Source organism: Wyeomyia smithii, chromosome 1, assembly GCF_029784165.1.
Source record: "Wyeomyia smithii strain HCP4-BCI-WySm-NY-G18 chromosome 1, ASM2978416v1, whole genome shotgun sequence".
Taxonomy (NCBI): Eukaryota; Metazoa; Arthropoda; class Insecta; order Diptera; family Culicidae; genus Wyeomyia; species Wyeomyia smithii.
Window position 1 is genome coordinate 84,655,849 of NC_073694.1, and position 21,973 is coordinate 84,677,821.

At 36.3% G+C, this 21,973-nt stretch overlaps 1 protein-coding gene, 1 long non-coding RNA gene and 1 pseudogene across 4 annotated transcripts; 1 reads left to right on the forward strand and 2 right to left on the reverse strand.

Annotated features, from left to right (window-relative positions):
* Window positions 1-8,413: 8,413 nt before the first annotated feature.
* Window positions 8,414-10,987, reverse strand: LOC129717853 (uncharacterized). Its single transcript, XR_008726763.1, has 5 exons — window positions 10,671-10,987; window positions 10,428-10,577; window positions 10,253-10,372; window positions 9,768-10,185; window positions 8,414-9,707 (listed from the first exon to the last, which is right to left on the reverse strand). It is a non-coding gene; the product is annotated as an uncharacterized LOC129717853 (long non-coding RNA).
* A 5,146-nt stretch (window positions 10,988-16,133) lies between these two features.
* LOC129717849 (uncharacterized) lies at window positions 16,134-19,097 on the forward strand. Of its 3 annotated transcripts, none has more exons than XM_055668054.1 (6): window positions 16,134-16,271; window positions 16,330-16,635; window positions 16,706-16,750; window positions 16,811-17,049; window positions 17,180-18,405; window positions 18,466-19,097. In XM_055668054.1, the coding sequence occupies exons 5-6, from the start codon at window positions 17,835-17,837 to the stop codon at window positions 19,080-19,082; spliced, it is 1,188 nt and encodes a 395-aa protein (XP_055524029.1). In that variant the 5' UTR covers window positions 16,134-16,271; window positions 16,330-16,635; window positions 16,706-16,750; window positions 16,811-17,049; window positions 17,180-17,834; the 3' UTR covers window positions 19,083-19,097. The 3 variants fall into 3 exon arrangements, 2 of the variants coding, with proteins under 2 accessions (XP_055524029.1, XP_055524030.1); XR_008726760.1 differs by having other exon boundaries at window positions 16,140-16,271; XM_055668055.1 differs by lacking the exon at window positions 17,180-18,405 and having other exon boundaries at window positions 16,140-16,271.
* A 711-nt stretch (window positions 19,098-19,808) lies between these two features.
* LOC129717852 (putative nuclease HARBI1) lies at window positions 19,809-20,697 on the reverse strand (annotated as a pseudogene).
* Between the last annotated feature and the right edge of the window lie 1,276 nt (window positions 20,698-21,973).

Consider the following 21,973-nt stretch of genomic DNA (forward strand, 5'->3'; position numbering starts at 1 on the left):
GCACGCCGAACGCAAACTACTGGTACCAGCTCAAAGAACCGTTAGAGCGAGTAAAAAAACCCACAAGGCACACCAGAGCATTAAACGATGTAATGGTCATTGAGCTCCGAAACCGCTGTATTAAGATAGTTACACTGAGCGCTGTCAAAATAACGTGCGCGAAACTGAGCTGACTTCCCCGAAGTGAAAAATAGCGTGCCCACTGCACTCCGGAAACCCCTAGATAAACAAAACTCACCCGGGCCGATGATGCGTTTCACCGGGGCATTATGGACGACCGCTCCATTTTCTCCTACCGGCGCATACGCGACACGACGTTTCGCACAAAAGACACCTACTGAATATAAAAACTGACAAAGTTACATGCATTCATAGCCCAAAAACTTAAAAAAATGCAAATAAGCATATTAAACAAAACAGAGTTCCAAGTTTATTATTAAAATGCCAAAATATTTGCAATCAAAGTTCAGTTGTCGTGAACTATTTTCACGCCCAAAACGATTTCAACATAATTAAATAAAAGTTACTTATGTATATCAACATTTGTCCAAAAGCTAGGAAAATCATAAAACAAGAACATAGAACTGAATAAAATGTCACCGCCCTGCCAGGACTCACAATTGTAGACGATGCATCAATTGCATGCCGCATTGTCATGCTCGAATGATAAATTTTGAAACTATATTTTAAAACTGCCAATTTTGACCTGTGAGAGTGCACCGTACAATCTGGTTTGTAAATATAAAAAAAACTCCACCCGCAACCGAAAAGCTACCACACTTTGTGCACCCAACAGATGACACATTTACATTTCTGGCAAAGTCCTAAACCCGCTAAAAACCACTACACACAGAGCCTATGCATTCTTAAAATGTTTGATACAAAAACTTATACTCATCTGTTTTATTTTGGTTATGCCTGTGCCAGCGAAACAAACGCCGACAAACACAGCGCAACACTAATCTCTTCGCTCTCTCGCCAGATATTATTGTTCTCTTCGCTCACACCGCCATGCATTCCATTTTCGCATGTTAATAACGAACCGCTAGTTAGCGCGACGCACAAAGTAGGCACTCACACTCACGCAACTTAGCTGGCCTTACAATTTTCAATTGCAATTCGAGGAAAAAAATACTATTTTCACGCAAAGAACACTGTGTTTTTCACAAAACCTTCACTTTTCTCACTTAGACAAAGCATCACAGATCACAACTTGACACTTTTTAACAAGTTTGGCCACTTAATTCACTTATAAATTAATAACTTAAACAGATAGCTTTCGGGGCACGTATATTTTTTTTTCGTTTCCGAGATTTTTTGTAATGCGGGTACTTTCAATATGGGACAAAAACAACTTGGTATTTTTTCCATGTTTTTCCATATAAAAGCATCAATTTTTTTTTCAGAAAATATGATAACAATTAAGTCGATTCCCGATGATAACTCAGTAGCTTTCGTTTGCTTATAAGATCATCAAAATCGGATATTGCGTTCTGTAAGAAAGGTGCGTTAGTATTTTGCGGCACATACATACAGACAACACACATACACACGAACAGACATTGCTCAGTTCGGCGAGCTGAGTCGAATGGTATATAAGGTTCGGCCCTCCGGGCCTTGGATCTATTTTGCGTTTTTCGACCGTTTTTAAAACCTTTGTTTAGTATAACAAAGGTAAAACGTTAACCAAAAAAGTGCCAAAAAACATTGAAAATTGAATTTCGTGCTTTATGAACGGCCCCTAACAAAAAAAGGATTCGTGTTCAGCGCCCCCAAAATTATGTAAATACCAAGTTTTGTCGCAAAGATCGACACTTTTTGCTTGGCCAGCCTTTGTATGAAGTCGCCCCACTGTGCAGCAGTGGCAGCAGGCGTCTGCCGGGAAAAGTCTTCCTTGCACGGATTCTATACGGATGTGGAGTTTCCAGGAGAAACTTACTTGTGATCTGGCAGGATTGACATCGGTAGCGTGGAAAAATAATATGTTCAAACTGGGTATTTTCCGTTGTACCAGCTACCCTTCTCTGGGTCCGAACGAGTAAAATAATATTCTGAGAATAAGGAAACTTTGCGTAGTGCGCCTGCCTGCTTTAGTCATGTTATCACTGCCGGTTGGTCCTAATCTCAAGATTCAAAATGCAATCCAGCTGCAATCGGCAATAGACCTCCCTCAACTCTGATTAATCGCTATTCAGCTTTGCGGGAATCAAATTCGACAAGGGGCGGATTTCGGAAAACGAAGCTTTTTCACTTATGTTTTATTGTAAAACGCCGGACACAAAAATACACCACGATTAGCACGGTTGCTGCCTCGTTTGGCAGACATGCATAATTAATTCTAATACAACACATACGTCCTATTCCGCCGAAACTTGTTATCGGGCTCAAAGACATTTTTTCCAGCGAAAAACATGCACGTATGAAATGGCCAAAGTTGCAGTAGCGCACTACAGGAAAATCAAAAGTCCCAGCCGGGCAAATTCCACATTCTCTTCAAACGAAAGTAAAGACCCTAAAATCGACAAGAGGCCGTACCAGGTGAACCGACTGTGTGATGGCCCTGTTATGTATTGGTCCGCAGGCCGAGAAGCATTAAGTGATTAGAAGATAGTCCAAAGAGGAAAGAAGCCTTTCCTTCAATTTCCCTCTCTCATCGCCACCCCGCAGGATCGGGATGAAAGCTTTCTCTTTCTTCCTGCAATCCTACAATGGGTTGTTTGGTTGTTTTTTTTTATTTGTGTGCCCAGGCGACTTAACCCAGTTTCTAGGAAAGCACGCTTGCTTGGTTGGACCACGAGCGCGAGCTGCACACGAGGCTGGTGAAAAACGAAACCATGTTTATGGCGTTTGGGTTTATTTTCAAAGATGTGTACCGTATTACAATCGGGATATCTGATCAACGCTGGGATATGGTAACTTTTAGGAAGAATCAACGGACATGAAATTTGGATATTATTTTTCTAGTAGAGCTTCCACGAGAGATGCCATAAAATAAGCAGCGTCAGTTGCGACAGCTCTCCTACTTTTTAACCGGTTTATATATTAGGGAAATTCTGAATTGAATTTTACATAACATTGCGTATTGAATTTCAAATTGCTTTTTGACAATTTTTTTCAAAATGAATTTCAAAATTTTATTTACAATGTATACAAAAGAATGATATCTAAACTCTAGGTGTTTGCAGGTGTGGTCCGACAATCGAGCACTATTAAGGGGTAATATCCACCAAAAAAAGTTCTGTTCCGACAAAAAAAAATCGACTTTGATTGTTTATAACTTTAGTTGTTGTTAATCAATCGCTTAAATCGTGTGTACTTCAGTAGATAATCTAATGGAGAAGCTACAGTTACAATTTCAAGTCAATCGGATGCACAGTTCTTCAGTTCTACTGCTTGCCGATTTTGAAAACATGGTTTTGAGAAAAACGCGTTTAAAGTTTCAAATTGCTATAAATCTTAAGAATTGCAACAGGAAAGCCCTTAATAATTTTTTTACCCTTAGTCAGCTATCCCTGCGCCATAAAGTTGTCCTTCGTGGGCCCTATTTTCCTCTTCTACCTTTTTTTTGTCTGATGTAAGGCTGTGCCTAGCCTCTTTCGCGGCATCGGACATGCGATGCTCAGCGACTTTGACGCGGTTGGCTTCCGATCCCACGCAAAACTCGTAGATGTTCGGTCCAACGGTTAACCCAAGAGCATGATTATGTATTTGAGGACAGTTTAAAATATAGGCATCACCGCAGTTCGAACAAGACACAAGAATCTTGAAGCCTAGTCCACGCTTGCTCGACTGTGAAAACCGCACATCACTATTACATTTTTTACACATTCCTAATTCAGAAAGGGCTTAAATACAGCGTAAAATGTATGAATCAGTAGCCGAAATCCCTATCAACATCGCGATCACGGTTAAATCAGAAGTTTTAAATTTTTCTTCCGGGTTGATCTGGAACTTCTGCTTTTACTGCCTTTGGGGCCACTGTACATCTTGTCACTCATATTTAGGTACTTTTGAATATGACTCACAATTAAAAAGTATAGAAAAATTCAAACAGAAAACGTACATAATGAGAACGGCTGATCAATTAAACCAAGGAAAATTGTGAGTAAACTCGTGCTGTAGAGACGCTGTAACGGTCGAAACTTGATGTAGCGACCTCTATACTTTAAATTTGAAACACAATATCGATCATAGGCAACTTCTACTAGTTTACAAAGCCGAGCATCGCCAAATTAAACGAAATATGTGATTTTGGAGCATAAAAGTTGTTCGGTAAAAATGGATTTAAACGAACTTTGAGTTTAGATCTGTACTTGGGCGATGTAGATTTTGATTCTGGGATAGTTTTGGCACGATTTAGGCCAATAAAAAGAATGGCGAAAAAAATTTTTTTGGTGAATATTACCCCTTAACGAAAAACTTCAGCACAGCAGTCGGGAGGTACGAGCCACTGGTGGTGGACCCAATACACTACATTCGTTTAACCACAACGAGGAGTTAATTATCAAATCACTTTCTATAAACAGAACTGTTGATCATACAGGTAGGTAGGTATTCAAGGCAGATACTTATTAATTTTGCTATATGATATTCTGTTTCTTTTTTTTTAGAATGCGTATGTGGATTAGTGGCTCTGAACCCACAGAAAATTTTCCGCAAGAAGCGAATGCTGAAGATAAGTCGGCTGAAGAGATTTTTTCTGATACTCATGCTATTGAAGAAAACAATGACGATAAAACACCTGATGATATCCAAGGAAAAAAGCATGCACCGTAAACAAGATGCTCTGGTGGACGTGTTACCAAGCATAACTATCGGGAATTTTTTTTAAAAGAACAGTCTTCTAATCTTCGAAAAATAAAGGGGTAGGGTAGGTGTTCCAGTAATGGAGGGTCTAAGCCCCAGTGATTTTTAAAAACGAGAATATCAATGTTCATATCGCAAATATCCAACACATGTTACTTTGGTGTAATTGGAAATATCATAAATTGTCATGCACCATTACAGTTTGTATATGTTATAAACAAAATATGTATGAAAAATGAATAATTGTGAACCAATCTCATGTACCAGTGATGGAGGCCTTGGAGGAACTCGACCTTCTGTTTGACTTATACACAGACTTCGCAGCCGGCTGTTTAGTGTACAGGACAATTGTGGGGCTAGCACTACGATCCTACTGACACTAACAGTCTCTCCCGAGCCGAGACTCGAACCTACGACGATTGGCTTGTTAGGCCAGCATCGTACCTCGAGACCATCTGGGAGAGAAGATGAGAGGCTGATAGAGGCTATGTTCCTATAATAGTGGAAAATGTGCCAGTAATGGTGGTAGTCGCGATTTAGTTTTTTTGATGCTCTAAGGTAGCATCCTAGACCTCTTTCTTCACCGTGGTTAAACGTCTAGCATGAAACATGCAAAGCCTTGGTGTTACATTCCGATTTGGAACTTGACCTTCTGTTTTTATACACAGGCTAGCGCTACGACTCTACTGACACTAACAGTCTTCTCACGAGCCGAGAATCGAATCTACGGCAACTGGCTCGCTAGGCCAGCATCGTACCTCAAGACCAGCTGAGAGATAGCATAAGCCGTGATAATTATTCGCTTTGATTTTAAAAAAGTTTTGAAAAATGAAAAATCAATACTCCATTTTCCACTCAGACGAAAACGGATCGTTGACTCAGGTATCCCGTAGTGCCTAGAAGCATCGTAAATAGTTCTTTCACCGCTTTTGATGTTTTATAGGCACTCGCAGATGGTTTTTTCGGTGTACGAACGAGATACCTGGTGACGTTTTTTCTTTTGCTGCTGCATTCTGAAAAAAGCATGACTGGTAACAATCACGGGCGCAAAGTAAAATAGAAGCTTACCTATGATATTAAAATGTAAGAATAACGGTAAGTAGATTGTATTGAGTGGGCAAGAATCAAATTTACACACGAGAGTAGCTCGCGCACCACAGTTTGTTTACATCTGCTCAGTTACAAACCTAACCTCAAATGTTGGCTGAAGCACTACCACTATTACTGGAACAGGGGTACTAAAATTGTTCCTATAGTGGAGTTTCAATTTATTCAGTATTTTGATGATTATTTGTGATTTTTTCGATTGATTATGGTAAAAAAAAATAGTTAAGAACGTTTCTACAAAAACTGTTGCCACAGGAATCGTGTTTACATTCATATTTCAAGCTACGAAATTTCACTGTTACGTTACAAATTTCGTAAGAATCTTGCTGTTTTTTTAACTCTCGAATGAATTAATAAATACGAAGTGTTTGAATGAGATTTCAAGCCAGTATAGTTAACCAAATCGTAGACATATTTCCACAGAATCAATACAAATTATCTGATAATATAAAATTATCCCGGAAAATGTCTTAATATCGCTAAATTCTGGTATACCACCACTACTGGTACACCCACCATTACTGACACACCTACCCTATCTTTCGGATTGTGCACGATACACAAAAAAGTCGCACACAATGGATGAGAGACGACTTGAGCTTGGGGAAAACCGAATGAGTTTGGTGGAGCAGAAATTTTTCTTCAAGGAAAAATCAGCATTGGAGAAACAAAAGCCAGAAAATCCAAATGCAATTGAAGCTGTTGGAGTAAAAAAAGCGAAAGCTTGACTTTGAAATAGCGCGAACCAGTAATGCCGCTGATAAGGGACCATACTTAAATGACGTAGCATTCACGGGGGAAGGGGGGATATCATCGTTTTGTGACAAGCTGTGACAAGGGGGTTGGATTAAAATGGACGTATCATTTATTTTAAAAGATTGATTTTTACAGGAAAAATGTATACTAAAAATACACTAAAACATTGCACAAAGTTTTGCAGCGAGAGCTGTCTTTTTATCTGTGAAATTCAGAAATTTTCTGAAAGCTCTGCTACATAAACAATCGCTCGGATTTACAAACACACAATCTGTTTTGAAAACAACAATCGTTGTTTCTTTGTGGCTTTTAAAAGTGAAAACTACAAGATACTCGTTCAAAGCTGGTAAATGCAGGGATTAGTTCTTGTTGCGAATTCCGGAACATTTTCTGTGTTAGTGTCAGACATAGATCACGCGAAGTTGTATAAACATCTTTTCTTCTTGTACCAAAGAACAAACCCTTCGAAGCTGAAGACATTAATCCAGAGCGAAGTTAACATCGTAATAAACGCTGTCACAAGTGTATGAGTGATAAATAAATTGAATTGGACATGAAGGTTTTTTTCCAAGTAATTTTTTTTTGTATTTAGTTACCACTTGTATTTTTGTACGTTTTTCTTAGAACCGGGTTTTTTTTTTCAGGAGGGGGTTAAAGTTATGTGACCAAATGCTACGAGGGGGAGGGGGGGGGATAGAAAATTATGAAAAAAAAAATGCTACGTCGTTTAAGTATGTTCCCTAATGCGAATGTTAATAACAATACGCAGCGTGAACTAGTCGATAGTTAAACTGTTTTTATAGAGTAGATGCGTGAGTATGTATGAGTGTATGTGTATGTGTGGATGGGTATGTGTGTCTAATTGGTTGTGAGTGCGTGTGTCTGTGTAGTTGTGTATGTTCACTTGTGTAAAAGTAAATAAATATGGATGAGCTTTTTGTTTAACTTTATCCTATATTTTTTACATAGTCAGTAAGAGAGGTATAGTTTGAGCAGACCAGAAAGGAACACAGAGTGCTCACTTGAAAGAGACATTTCAATAATATTTCTCATCGTTTAACCCGAAAAGACCCGAGACGGAACTTGTTTTTTGAAAATGCTCGTTCTCAGCACGGCCGATTTGGAAAAATTTGGAATTTTATTTAAGCGGAATAGTTGCTCTAAGTTTTGGTAAAGGTGCCACCCCTCTGGACCGTTCCCCGTTTTCGTGAGACGCAAATATGTCTGTGTTTTTTCCTAATTTTCAAACAGATTGAGCAAACACTGGGAATTTTCATACGTATCAATTGCTCCATGTATATCATCATCATGTCATGTCAGGTGGATGAAATACGGTATGTAAGAGTGAATTTTGAAGTTTCCAAATTATTTCAGTACAAAATCACAAAATTACGTATTTTTATAAAAAATCAAACAACAAATCCGTTCTTCAAATTTTATGCTCTATATTTTTTAAGTAAGGTCTCCTGAATCCATACGCGATGAAATATTTATTTTAGTGTGCAAACATTTTGAGAAAAACGAGTTTAAATTCACCAAAGTACGTATTTTCATGGATATTTTATAAAAAATCAAACAACAAATCCGTTCTTCAAATTTTATGCTCTATATTTTTTAAGTAAGGTCTCCTGAATCCATACGCGATGAAATATTTATTTTAGTGTGCAAACATTTTGAGAAAAACGAGTTTAAATTCACCAAAGTACGTATTTTCATGGAAACCTGATTTTTTCAGTCTCTCACGGTAGGTTTCAACTTAGCTCTTCAATTTCCAAGCTCTATATTTTCAGAGTCTTCTGAACCCAAAGATGGTAAAAGATTTATTCTAGCACTAGCTGACCCGGCAAACTGCGTCTCGCATACTTTAGTGTTCAATTGATTAATTTGAAACAATTTAAATTCATTGATTCCTTGCGATTTGTTTATATCATTTGAAATGATTGGTTTTATCGGAATGACAACATCCTCGACTTTTGGCTTTTGTACATTACCTCTATTCCGGAAATATATTGAATGCATTTCAGTTATTTTTGTAGTTTTTTAGGAACTGAAAGTGGTCATCTTCGAATTCAAAATGGTGTCCAGGGTCAATGCTTGGCTTCTTTACATCATTTCAATTACGGACACATCGGCTGTTTCCCAAAAGTTGCCATTTTACAATTCAAACTGGTATCTGAGGTTAATTTTTAGCTCCTTGCATCATTCTGGATCCGGTGATACACATATTGGGTGGTATTTGGCCACTTCAGGCTATTTTTCAGAAACCATGAGTCGCCATCTTGGATTTTAAAATGGCATTTGGAGACAATTTCTGACCCCTGAGCGTCATTCTGGTTGAAGAAACACTCATATTGGGTGGTATTTTGTCATTTTTGGCTGTTTTGCAGACACCGGAAGTCGCCATCTTACAATTCAAAATGTTGTCTGAGGTCGATTTGAGGCTTCAGTGCATCATAACAATTCCGTAAAAACGCATATTGGGTGGTATTTGGATTTGCCGCTGTTTTTTGGAAACCGGAAGTCGCCGTCTTGGATTTGCATTTGGGAACAATTTCTGGCCTCCGTGCGTCAATCTGGTTAAAGAAACGCTCATATTGGGTGGTATTTGGCCATTTTCAGCTGTTTTCCAGACACCGGAAGTCGCCATCTTACAATTCAAAAAGGTTGTCTGAGGTCGATTTGTGGCTTCAGTGCGTCATAACAATTCCGGAAATACCTTTATTGGGTGGTATTTGATCATTTGCCGCTGTTTTTCAGAAACCGGAAGTCGCCATCTTGAATTTTAAAATGGCATTAGGGGACAGTTTTTGGCTTTTGAGCGTCATTCTGGTTAAAGAAACACTCATATTGGGTGGTATTTGGTCATTTTCGGCTGTTTTCCAGACACCGGAAGTCGCCATCTTACAATTCAAAATGTTGTCTGAGGTTGATAGGTCGATTTGTGGCTTCAGTGCATCATAAACATTACGTAAATACGCATATTGGGTGGTATTTGGTCATTTGCCGCTGTTTTTCGGAAACCGGAAGTATAAAACGGTCTGAAATGTGTAAAAATATTCTAAATATCTGAAATTCTCATGTTTTTTTTATTAAATTACCTCCAATGTATTTGACTTTTTCTGGTGAAGTTGTTCGCGTGGCTCAATTTGTACGAGTGGATTTAATGGCCGTTTTCGCGATGGCCAACCATAAGGGTTGTTTGAAGCACGACCGGTTACGGACTTGTTTTTCAAGCCATTTGGCCATAGCTCTTTCATCATGAGCTTAACAAAAACAAAATCACTTGTTGCAGCTTCTAAAAATCTTTTTAATGTAGTTCTATCCGGGAACCCAGGTACTTCTGTAAATACGTTTTCGGTCGGCTCTCCACAAACTTTCGAGATAAGAATATCCGTCAATCTAAATATTCTTTCCAGTGCTTTATCGTAAGCTTTTTTTAATTTTATATTTTTTTCCTTCAAGTCTTTGATTTTTTTGTCATATTTTCAATTTTTCTGGCATCGTCGTTTTCGGAACCTACAAGATGAAAATAAACTTAAAACACTGTATCAATGCTGGTTTAAAATGCTATATTTATACTTACTATTTTCGGCTTCTATATCACTATCAAAAACAGTCATTATTTCTTCAATAGAGTTATTATGTTCGGTAAATTCATGTAGGGAACCGTTCATATTTTCTCAATATTCCTCCTCAGGCATAGCTGAAACAGAAATTTATAATTAACTTTAACTGCTACCAGCACTTATTCATCTTACTAGAAGATTCACTCGACTTGGTTTCCAGCACTTCGCTTTCTTTTTTGAGGACCTTGGCATCCCGACTTTTCGATTTAGGTAAAGCTCTTATATTCACATCTTTAATCTTATTCGGCTTGATATCAACGCTCGATTGCTTTTTTAAGATACCTATGCAAAACAAAAAGTACATTTAAAATTAGAAATCTGAGATTTAGGTTGTTGGAAGTTGCAACAGTAATTTGTTCTGGCACACATTTTTACCTTTCCCAATGTTTTTTCCTTTTTGGTAGAGTAAGCACACTGAAGACTAGTGTTAAGAGGTTTGGCAGCCATTTTGTTACCACATTTGTTTTTTCCTTTGTAAACGGTTTCAATTTTGGGAGAATTCAGTACAAAGTCTAATTTTTTTTCATTCGCCGCCGCCCGCATTTTTCTTTCACCTACTGAAATATACTTGGATCGCGTTTTCGCCATTTCACTTATATGAATCTCACGACACGTACAAACTGAACGCACTTGGAACGAAGTATGTGAGGAATCTGCACCAGCAACTTGAATTAGAATTGATCACGAAGTGCAGGGATGCCAAGTCTTTTTTTTTCTAATATATTCCGCAAAAAAAATATTCACATGTCTTCACACCCGAAATGCAAGATTAAAATGAACGGGAGGCTGGAATAATTACAGGCGAACCGGAATTTGTCCATGGCTACAAAATGGTCATTTTGATAAATGCAAAAATAATTTTTATCAACATTAGATATTTATGCTGTACACTTCAACGTATTCGTATACCTGGCAACAACGCTTGAAAAAACTATCCAACCCCCTGTCGAGCTGCAGCATTTGCATTAAACTGATATGCGCAAGTGAAAATAATTTGGACAATTATTTTTTATGAACTATTTGATAAGCGAAAATTCATGCGCTTGAACTTGTTTGAGACGAGTATTATTGCCAACGATTATTTCAGCATCGATGACATCTTGGCTTTTGTCTGACATTGTGCGAAGGTATAGTCGATGTAGTACTATAAATATTGTAAGAGAAAGCAGCATTCTTATCAATATTGTTTCAATATTACGTCATTTAAAATCACATTCAATTTAATTAATTTTTGCTGTTTTTCCATAATCAAGATAGAGGTGTGTCATAAGCCTGGTCAGAAATCATCGTTGAGACAACACGAGCTCAATTGAGCGAAGTGATAAATGCAAAGGTGGGGAAAATGTCACTGCGTACGTTAACAGTAAGAGTGATTTCAATTGATCTGAAACGATGATTAAATAAATTTTATGATTAGGGATACTACAGATATCCGCATCCGCAAATGCGGAACTTCCGCATGAGAATTGACATCCGCATACGCATCCGCATCATACCATGCGTATTTAAAAAAATTATCGCTTTATAAAATTATGTAGAAAAATTTTCCTTGGTGTATTAACTGCTGGCTTAAATAGCTTTTGCACTGGGGAGGGACATGGTCATGTATAATATACAAAATAAAACACAAGGGATGCTACGGATATTCGCATCCGCGAATGCGGAACATCCGCATCTACATCTGCATCCGTAATCACAAATCCGCATCCACATCCGCATCTGCTGAAGTCTGAAAAATCACATCCGTTACATCCCTGTTTATGATCATTGCACGATGACGTCACCAATGGGGTTTTGACAGTTCAGTAATGTAACTTTTCGGACTTGGATTTATTTTCGATGGAGCCGTACATGGATTTTGCTCTATAATATTCTTCGATATCATCAGTACAAAGTCTAATTTTTTTTCATTCGCCGCCGCCCGCATTTTTCTTTCACCTACTGAAATATACTTGGATCGCGTTTTCGCCATTTCACTTATATGAATCTCACGACACGTACAAACTGAACGCTTTTGGAACGAAGTATGTGAGGAATCTGCACCAGCAACTTGAATTAGAATTGATCACGAAGTGCAGGGATGCCAAGTCTTTTTTTTTCTAATATATTCCGCAAAAAAAATATTCACATGTCTTCACACCCGAAATGCAAGATTAAAATGAACGGGAGGCTGGAATAATTACAGGCGAACCGGAATTTGTCCATGGCTACAAAATGGTCATTTTGATAAATGCAAAAATAATTTTTATCAACATTAGATATTTATGCTGTACACTTCAACGTATTCGTATACCTGGCAACAACGCTTGAAAAAACTATCCAACCCCCTGTCGAGCTGCAGCATTTGCATTAAACTGATATGCGCAAGTGAAAATAATTTGGACAATTATTTTTTATGAACTATTTGATAAGCGAAAATTCATGCGCTTGAACTTGTTTGAGACGAGTATTATTGCCAACGATTATTTCAGCATCGATGACATCTTGGCTTTTGTCTGACATTGTGCGAAGGTATAGTCGATGTAGTACTATAAATATTGTAAGAGAAAGCAGCATTCTTATCAATATTGTTTCAATATTACGTCATTTAAAATCACATTCAATTTAATTAATTTTTGCTGTTTTTCCATAATCAAGATAGAGGTGTGTCATAAGCCTGGTCAGAAATCATCGTTGAGACAACACGAGCTCAATTGAGCGAAGTGATAAATGCAAAGGTGGGGAAAATGTCACTGCGTACGTTAACAGTAAGAGTGATTTCAATTGATCTGAAACGATGATTAAATAAATTTTATGATTAGGGATACTACAGATATCCGCATCCGCAAATGCGGAACTTCCGCATGAGAATTGACATCCGCATACGCATCCGCATCATACCATGCGTATTTAAAAAAATTATCGCTTTATAAAATTATGTAGAAAAATTTTCCTTGGTGTATTAACTGCTGGCTTAAATAGCTTTTGCACTGGGGAGGGACATGGTCATGTATAATATACAAAATAAAACACAAGGGATGCTACGGATATTCGCATCCGCGAATGCGGAACATCCGCATCTACATCTGCATCCGTAATCACAAATCCGCATCCACATCCGCATCTGCTGAAGTCTGAAAAATCACATCCGTTACATCCCTGTTTATGATCATTGCACGATGACGTCACCAATGGGGTTTTGACAGTTCAGTAATGTAACTTTTCGGACTTGGATTTATTTTCGATGGAGCCGTACATGGATTTTGCTCTATAATATTCTTCGATATCAACCTACTGCAATAAAATATTTTTTTTTTATTACTGGCTTTTCATGCACTTTGGTGCAAATAGAACACAATCATAGTAAGAACTAAAATAAATTCGATGTTTTATCCAAATTACACCTTGTTAAATAAGGCTGCTCCGTGCAATGATCTTTATTAGGGATGGGGAATATCGAGCAGAATCATTAATGATAACGTCGATTGTTTCCGCGTTTTTATCGATTCTAACTTATACTTATCGATAAATTTTACCGTTTTCATTCAAACTTTTCATTCATTCAAACAAATGGCTTTGGCAATGGAAGCTGGGCTAATTTTTGTTTATTTGTGAACTTTTCTAAAGTCTATTAAGCCAGAAACAGTAATTGGTCATTTCGAATAAATTCTTTATGTTATTTTTCAAATGCAAGAAATAATTCGCATGCTTTGTGCCACCTGGTTTGCGTCATATCGATGATTATCTTTAGCGCGAATGCCTAACGATATTATCGATAAAAAGCGATTTCCGAAATAAAAGATAAATATCGATAACTTCCCCATCACTAATCTATATAATGTGTTACTTGTTTACCACGAATTAAGAAATGTTGAAAGATAGTAACTTTGTAAATACCGTGTATTCAAAGTTTGAAATTTAATGAACCTTAAAAAAAATCCTTCGTAATGCTTTTTGCAGAGATGCGTACAGGCTCAGATGACATTGTGAATCACCATTCTACAATTTAGTGATTATACATAACGATTTATCTTAACTTTTGCTTTAAAAACGGGCTTACAACTTTTAAATTTGGATCAGTATCGACAATTTCAACGACTCGATCGAAAATTCTGATTAATTAGCTTTTTTAATTAAATCAATAAAAATTACACACCTCCTCATTTAGCACACCGCTGTCATATATATGACAAAAAAAAATTCTTGGAAAATGTTTTCAAGCAAGCGCTCTTGATTTGTTTTTATTCATCAAATATTTTCTCATGATTCAGTCAGCGATGCCAGATGTATAGACACGTCTATATTATGGAGACTTTCTTGTGTTTCGTAGCAAACACAGGTTAGCCTGAAAAGCTTTTTGAAAAGCTTACTTATGTAGTTTCACGAGTATGCGACAAATAAACGAGAACAGAGGGTGTGACATAGACTCAGAAAAAATTTTTCCTCATACAAACAGAACTCGAATCCGCAATATCCGATTTTCTAAGTATAAGTCACAGCTCCTGTTCTCGGTCATTTTTCGCATACTCGTAAAATTGTAATCTCGCTTAACTAAACATAAAATGAAATTAGTTCTCGAAGTAACGTATCAGCTTACTGATTTTATACAGATATATTGACACTTTTATTGTTATTAGAATCCGATTTCCGTACAAAAAGATCGATTGGAAAAGATTTGGATTTCCCTTTTGTCTAATGAGCCAAATAAAGAGATCTTAGAATGTTCATATTGATTCGAATGAAAACGGGATTGAAATTTTCCGATACTTTCGTACGAGTAGCTGGTGAAGAAATCTTCCAAAAATTATAGTTCAGAATGGACTAATTCCACGGTCCTTTGAGAAAAACAGTCCTGCTTGATTAGTTTATGAGGATGAAGTACTTGCGCAGTCTTGCACGCTGAAAGAATGCTGCATGAACTTTGTAAACCACTGTTTACCAATTTCTTAAGGGATTTTGTAGACCCTCGAATATTGCCGAAATTGAAAAAAATGAATAATAAGTGATGATGTGAATGTAAATGATGCATAAAAAAGTCTGATAATTTATTATAGCATGTTCTAGATATGCAAATAAAATAGTTTGTGAGCTTTCATACTGCATTCTAAAAAAAGTAAAGTTAAGGAATCTTTCGAATGCATTCTTGTTCCTTAAACAACTTGGATTTAATCGCTAAACTTTATACAAAATAATTTCAAATAAATACGATACGTGATGATAACTATGTATCTGGCTTAACATTTATTTTTGTATAAATGTCTTCGTTCGTTTCATTTCACAATAGTGCTCAGACTTGTATCGACATGTAAATTGTGACTTGTAAAAAAATATCTGGCATCTTTGGTTACGGTAGAGATGTATCAATGAAATTTTTACAGGCGCGGAAGAAGTGGTTTTGTTGGGCTAGTGTAATGCAAAACTCTGTCATAATGCTCACGAATAGTTTGTAAGCTGCTGTGAAGCGTCTTGTTTGTCAACATTAGTGACCAAGAACTCCAAAAACAGTCGCATAAATTCAGTGGTATCTGTATTATTTTGGCAGCTTTCATAAAGATTTTATCGCAATTTTCGGTTGAGAATACCTCCATGCGCATAACGGCGCATATGACGCATTTGGAAATAAGATTTTGTTATCACTCCCTTGAAATAGGAAATCTATGTCACAACCCAAAATCATTTTTTGTTTGCATATTGTCTGTTTCTTTTAAAACAAAACGCGCCGAATTCGTCGCCGAAATAGTCGCCATACAAATTGTATGTATGTATTTGGCGCGTTTTGTTTTAAAAGAAATAGACAATATACTTTTGTTCTAGTACTAGTACTTACTTCTGCCGTACCTGTATATATTTCATTAGTATCCTATCTGCAAGCTTAGTGTCAAACTTCAAACCGTAAATTTATATTTTGCAATTTCTGCAAATATCAATAAAATGAGTAGAAGACCGCACCATTATTATTTGATGCAGCCTTGGCGAAATAAAAAATACACTAAAAAGGTAATATAGTAAATGAAGCAGTCCGAAACCCACTATATGTAGCTACAAATATTTTCAGCGAAAAACATGTCGAAAATGTTCAAATGAAGCGGCTGCAAAATCATTGATACCGGAAAGTAGACAAGAGTTATCAGTCGTGAATCAAGAGAATTCAGGTTATTTTCAAATGACGATTGATGAGACAGAAAATATGGATAACCTTAGATACGATTCCGTGGATCAACATAAATCGGTTGCAAATAGTTTTGATAGTTACGTAGGAACTGGAACAGAAATGAAAACCAATACCAGTAACGCTTATTCGGATCAGAATAAGTCCACTGTAAATCTGAATCATGCTGATGGTTCCGTAGGACCTGAAATAGTTTGTATCTCTTATATTTGAACTAGTATTTGATATTGTGAACTCAAACAATGTTTACGTATTTTTTCAGATAGTTGACGGTGACAGAGAACAATTTATTGATGAAATTGTCACTGTAAGTGATTTTTTATTCATTATGTAACCTACTAGTAAAGCTTTACAATGCATATTCTAGGGTATGCACACTGAATACGAATACATTGAGTTCGCAAATAATTTATGTCTCAGTGATGTGCTCTTCATAACGCTAAACTTTTACATCAAGCATAAACTCTCTCAAAGTGCTTTAGAAGATCTATTAAGTCTGCTAAATACATTAACCAGAAAAAAAACATTTCCTCAAACATTTGCAAAGCAATTTCCTAATAGATACGGGATGGAAAGAAACTACTTTTGTGTTAATTGTCAGTATGGGTATGTATATAATTTTTTTTTTAGTTTATTATTTTTTAGCTCAACCTTCTTTTAATTTTCTCTATTAAACAATTCAGAGCAAACTTTATGTAGTATATGTAAATAATCAGTTCAAATTATTCATGTTTAGGTATAATGAAAAACCTCAACCTGATTTAAGATGTCCTGTAGAAAATTGTGGCTATATTGCAAAAGACTTTTTTATTACTCTACCAATCGAACCGCAAATTAGTGAATTATACTTAAAATATTCACAAGAGATTGCGCACTATGAAGAATACATAAAAAATAACAACATAGCTGACATCAACAGAGGAAAGTTAGCAAACAACATCTTCATAATGGAAAAATATAAGTTCATAACGCTCTCAGCAAATGAAGATGGGGTAGCGGCTTATAAATGTACTAACAAAAAACCGATGTATCCATTGTTTCTAGTTATCAACAATTTACCTCCAAAAATAAGATTCAACAAAAATAATTTGATACTGGCTAGTGTGTGGTTTAATACCGGTAAACCGAATATGGCTCTTTTTCACAAAAAAATTATTTTGGAACTTCAAAAACTGCGGACTGGAATGTTGATTGGAACAAAGAATTATCAAATAATTCTTCTCCAGTGCAGTTTAGATTCGGTTGCCAGATGCTAGTTATTTTGCTCGAAGCAATTTAATGGTAAATACGGTTGCACTATGTGCTTACATCCAGGAGATTTGGTTAATAAGCGAATTCGGTATCCATATCAGAAGGCAAAATAACGACAAGATGATGATACAAGAGAGGTTATGTTTGAAGTTCACAAATCTAGATCACATAAAACTGTACACGGAATAAAAGGATTAAGCGTATTGACTGGAGTGCCAAACTTTAACATAGTTGACGGACTACCAGTGGATTATATGCATATGGCGCTATTAGGTGTTACACGGACAATATGGGAACTGTTATTGGAGAACACAGGTTTCGAGAGTAAAGAACAGCCATATTACATTGGCCATAAGAGAAAGATGATTGAAAGTAGGCTTCTGAATATTCGGCTTCCCAGCAGCTTTCCTCGGCGGTTGCGTAAAATAGAGGAGTATACGAAATATAAAGCATCGGAGTGGGAAGCAATACTACTGCACTGTATTTATCCATGTTTATCGGATTTATTGCCGTCGGTTTATTTGAAACATATAATGTTGTTTGCCAGTACCATGTTTCTATTATTGGAGTTCAATATCCAGGAACATATTCTATCTCTGTGTGAAAAACAATTAATAAAATTTGTATACTTTGAAAAACTGTATGGGAAACCATACATGGTATATAATGTCCATATTTCAAAACATTTAGTGAATGCTGTTCGTAACTTAGGTTATTTCTCCACGTATTATTAATGAAAATACGAATATATGTACATAAATTTATTTTCAGGTGCTCTATGGAATTTTTCACTTTTTCCTTATGAGAATGACAACGGAATGCTGACGGCTTTTCATTCGTCAAACAACCACCCAGTCTTACAAGTGGCAACCAAATTTTTTTTAAACAAACTTGTTCATCACACACAATTACCTATCAACTCTCCAATTTTTGAATGGACAGAAAAACTATGGAGTTTACAAGCTAAATCATTAAAGTATGATGCTAGATTAAAAACAACGATTGAAAACAATGTTACTGTTGCTGATCATATGCGAGAAACTGACTTCAATGATATTGGAAAATGTCAATATGAAGGGATTAACATATGTGCAAAAGAAATATGTAGAAAATTTGCATATGATGATTCTTATGTTTGTTTAAATGGCATGTTTTATCATGTAGAACGTTTTCTTGTTGATAAAAAAGAAAAACTTTATATTATAGGGACACAGATGCTAGTTAAAAAATTGTTCGCCAATATGTTTTTATACACATTTTCCAAAAACATGATACTATTATTATTGAATGAATCAGTGCGACAATGTGTGAGTGTTACGGTGGAAACTGTTAATGGTACCTACAAAAATTATGTGTCTTTTTGTAAAATTAGAACACAAATAGATTAAAATGTTAGTAACATTCTGCGCAAATAATTATACTCAATGTGATAATAGAGAACTAAAAGAAATAGACCCCTAAAGGGATTTTTTTTCAATTTTATTTAAAATAAAAATTTAATAACAAACTACTAAATAATTGCTTTTCAAAAATCAAAAGCAGTTATCCTCGTACATCACGCTCATTTATATCTTGTCTTCAAGTTAAACTTTTATGAGCCTTTTATTAGTGCCGTTGCCTCGATCTTCTTAACGAGACATTCAAATGAAATCTGTATATGTTATTCCGTATTTTAGAACATTATTTATTTCAGAATTTGTTATTATATCTTACTCAGATACATTTTTGTTATTCCGAGTAGTTTGAAAAAACAAAATCAGAACAGATTGTGATATTTGTATCTCGGGTAGATAGCATTTTGATATTGGTCTGTTATGCTCTTCTAATCGGGATTGTATGTTTCTTTTAAAACAAAAGGTGCCGAATTCAACGCAGGAATCGTCGCCGTACAATTTGTATAGCAACGATTTCTGCGACGAATTCGGCGCACTTTGTTATAAAAGAAACAGATAATATTTAGTGTCAAAAAATACAGATCAAGGCTGTACAGATCCTCACAGATCGACTGATTTTTTATTAACACGGAAATACTAGTAGAATTACATTTCCAATGATGCGAACGATATAGTTAATTTTGTTAAATACATGAGAATAAATTTTAAATCTGATGGTTATATAATACTATTCATTATTTCATCCCTTAATCTAGTTGCACCATCATCCGTTTCCCAGGTGTCTGGAAGTTCCGTTTCGCCGTCTAATATTATATCCGGTTCATCAAGCTGCATTTTGTATTTGAGACGTAGATTATGTAATGCTATGCATGCATTCATTATTTTAGTAGCTTTTTCTGGCTTGTAGTAGAGCTGCCTTGCACCTAGGATGCATCGAAAAATATTTCTTAGTACTCATATCGACCTTTCCACCGTGATTCTAGTTTTCGAGAGCAATTCGTTGAACCTGGTCTCCGGTTCCGACGTATTTGCCCCTGTTCGAAAAAGAGTAATCAAAACTTGTTTTGGAGGGTATCCAGCATCACCTAAAATTCGGAAATCAACATTAAATAATACAAACGCTGCTTCTCCTCCAGCTGGTTAAATCCAGCCACCGAAAATTGAGAATTTGGTAACGAAATATAATACACTAAAGTCGCTTTTTACGCGGGGGATACGTGCCGCAGTGAACTGCCATTCCACACGAATGAGTCATGAGATGAACCTGGGTGGTTAGCGTCGACAAACCTTATCATTAAGTTATGGTCACAAACCTGAATTTTAAATCATTATTAAAAATACTTGAATTCAATCATGTCTTAACCTACCAACATAACGTTCAAACTTTAAAATCCCTTGCGGTTATAGTAAAGATGCTTGTCACGAGTAGGAGGAATTATGCGGACGTGGGTCCCATCCACGCAACCTATCACACCAGGGAATCCAGTTTTTTTTTATAAAACGCAAGTTTGATGGCGTTTTTCTCGCTCTCATCGGTTGGAAACTGTATGACAGTGGGGCAGACTTTTCGTTGAATAATATTCAAGACCTTCTCAAGAACCTTAGACATTGTGGATCGGGCCAGTCCAATGTATCGGTCGTTTCCAACACCCCTTCTGGTAATTGCCCTCAGCAAAAAACTCAAATCTCGCCACCATGATATTCGTGGGAATCGAAGAAGATAACACCGCGTTTCCCGATCAGAAAGAAAAAACAAAAATGTAACAGAAGCTGTTAGTTTGTTACGGGAAAAACCTTTCAGGCTGTGTTTTCAATTTGATCCCGTTAGGTGTTAAAATAACAGAAATTATAACAGAAATGATTCTACTAGTAACAAACACATATCAAAATTTGTTACTAATGTATCAACTTTCTAACAAAATAAGATAGTACAGTGATGATTCGCTCGTTGGATGTTCGTTAGTTGGAGGTTCGTTAGTTGGGTGTTCGTTATTTGGGCTGTCACCCAACTAAAAAGCACTTTAATGTCAGAATTCAGCGTCATTCGAATGCATTTCAGCGGTCCGAAAAGTGAAAAAAAATATTACTAAAATAAAATTATATTATTTATTGTTGTAAAAAATTTCTAAACATGTTTAGTTATTACGCTTAATCCATTCAGCACTAATAAGTTTGTTTCTCAGCGCTATTAACTGGACACTTCATGCAGATCATCTCTGACATAATCAATCGCGTAATTTGAAAAGTAGGTACATGTTATAAATTTACAACATTTTGTGTGTAATTTAGAGGTTTACTGTTCGGTTGTTTGTTCTTTTATTTCTTCAACGCCTTCACCGGAAATCCAGCGTAGCGATCCTCCATTCTTTAGGCAAGAAGCAGAGCGATGATGATGAGCTTTATCATTTTATTTCTCGTTGGAATTTTTGTATGAAAAAGTATTGACCAAATACATAAAATATTTACTACAGCAGCAAGACAGATGAGCAAAGTTCATTTTCTTCGGTATAGTTTTACCGCAATGAAATTAGGAAATTTTCCAAAGCAGGAAGAAAACAAACAATCGGCGCTCCGCTTTGAAAAATTTGCCCAGTTGTCAGTTCATCCAACTAACGAACACGATTCGCTAGTTGGGTGGCAGTTGCGTCCCAACCAACGAATTTAGGCTGTATAGCTTTAGGAACCGCCTGTGTATTCAGACGAAATACTCGAAATGTGTTGGGTGAAATTCAAACAATATTATATCAATATGTTCTCTATCGTTTTGTCTGCCAGAATTCGTTTTCAGATTGTAAAACTAAGTTAGCAAACTTCAACAATAATCAATTAAAGTTACCAATCGAGGGACACTATTCCAATCACCCCGAACCTATTTTAAGCAGTTT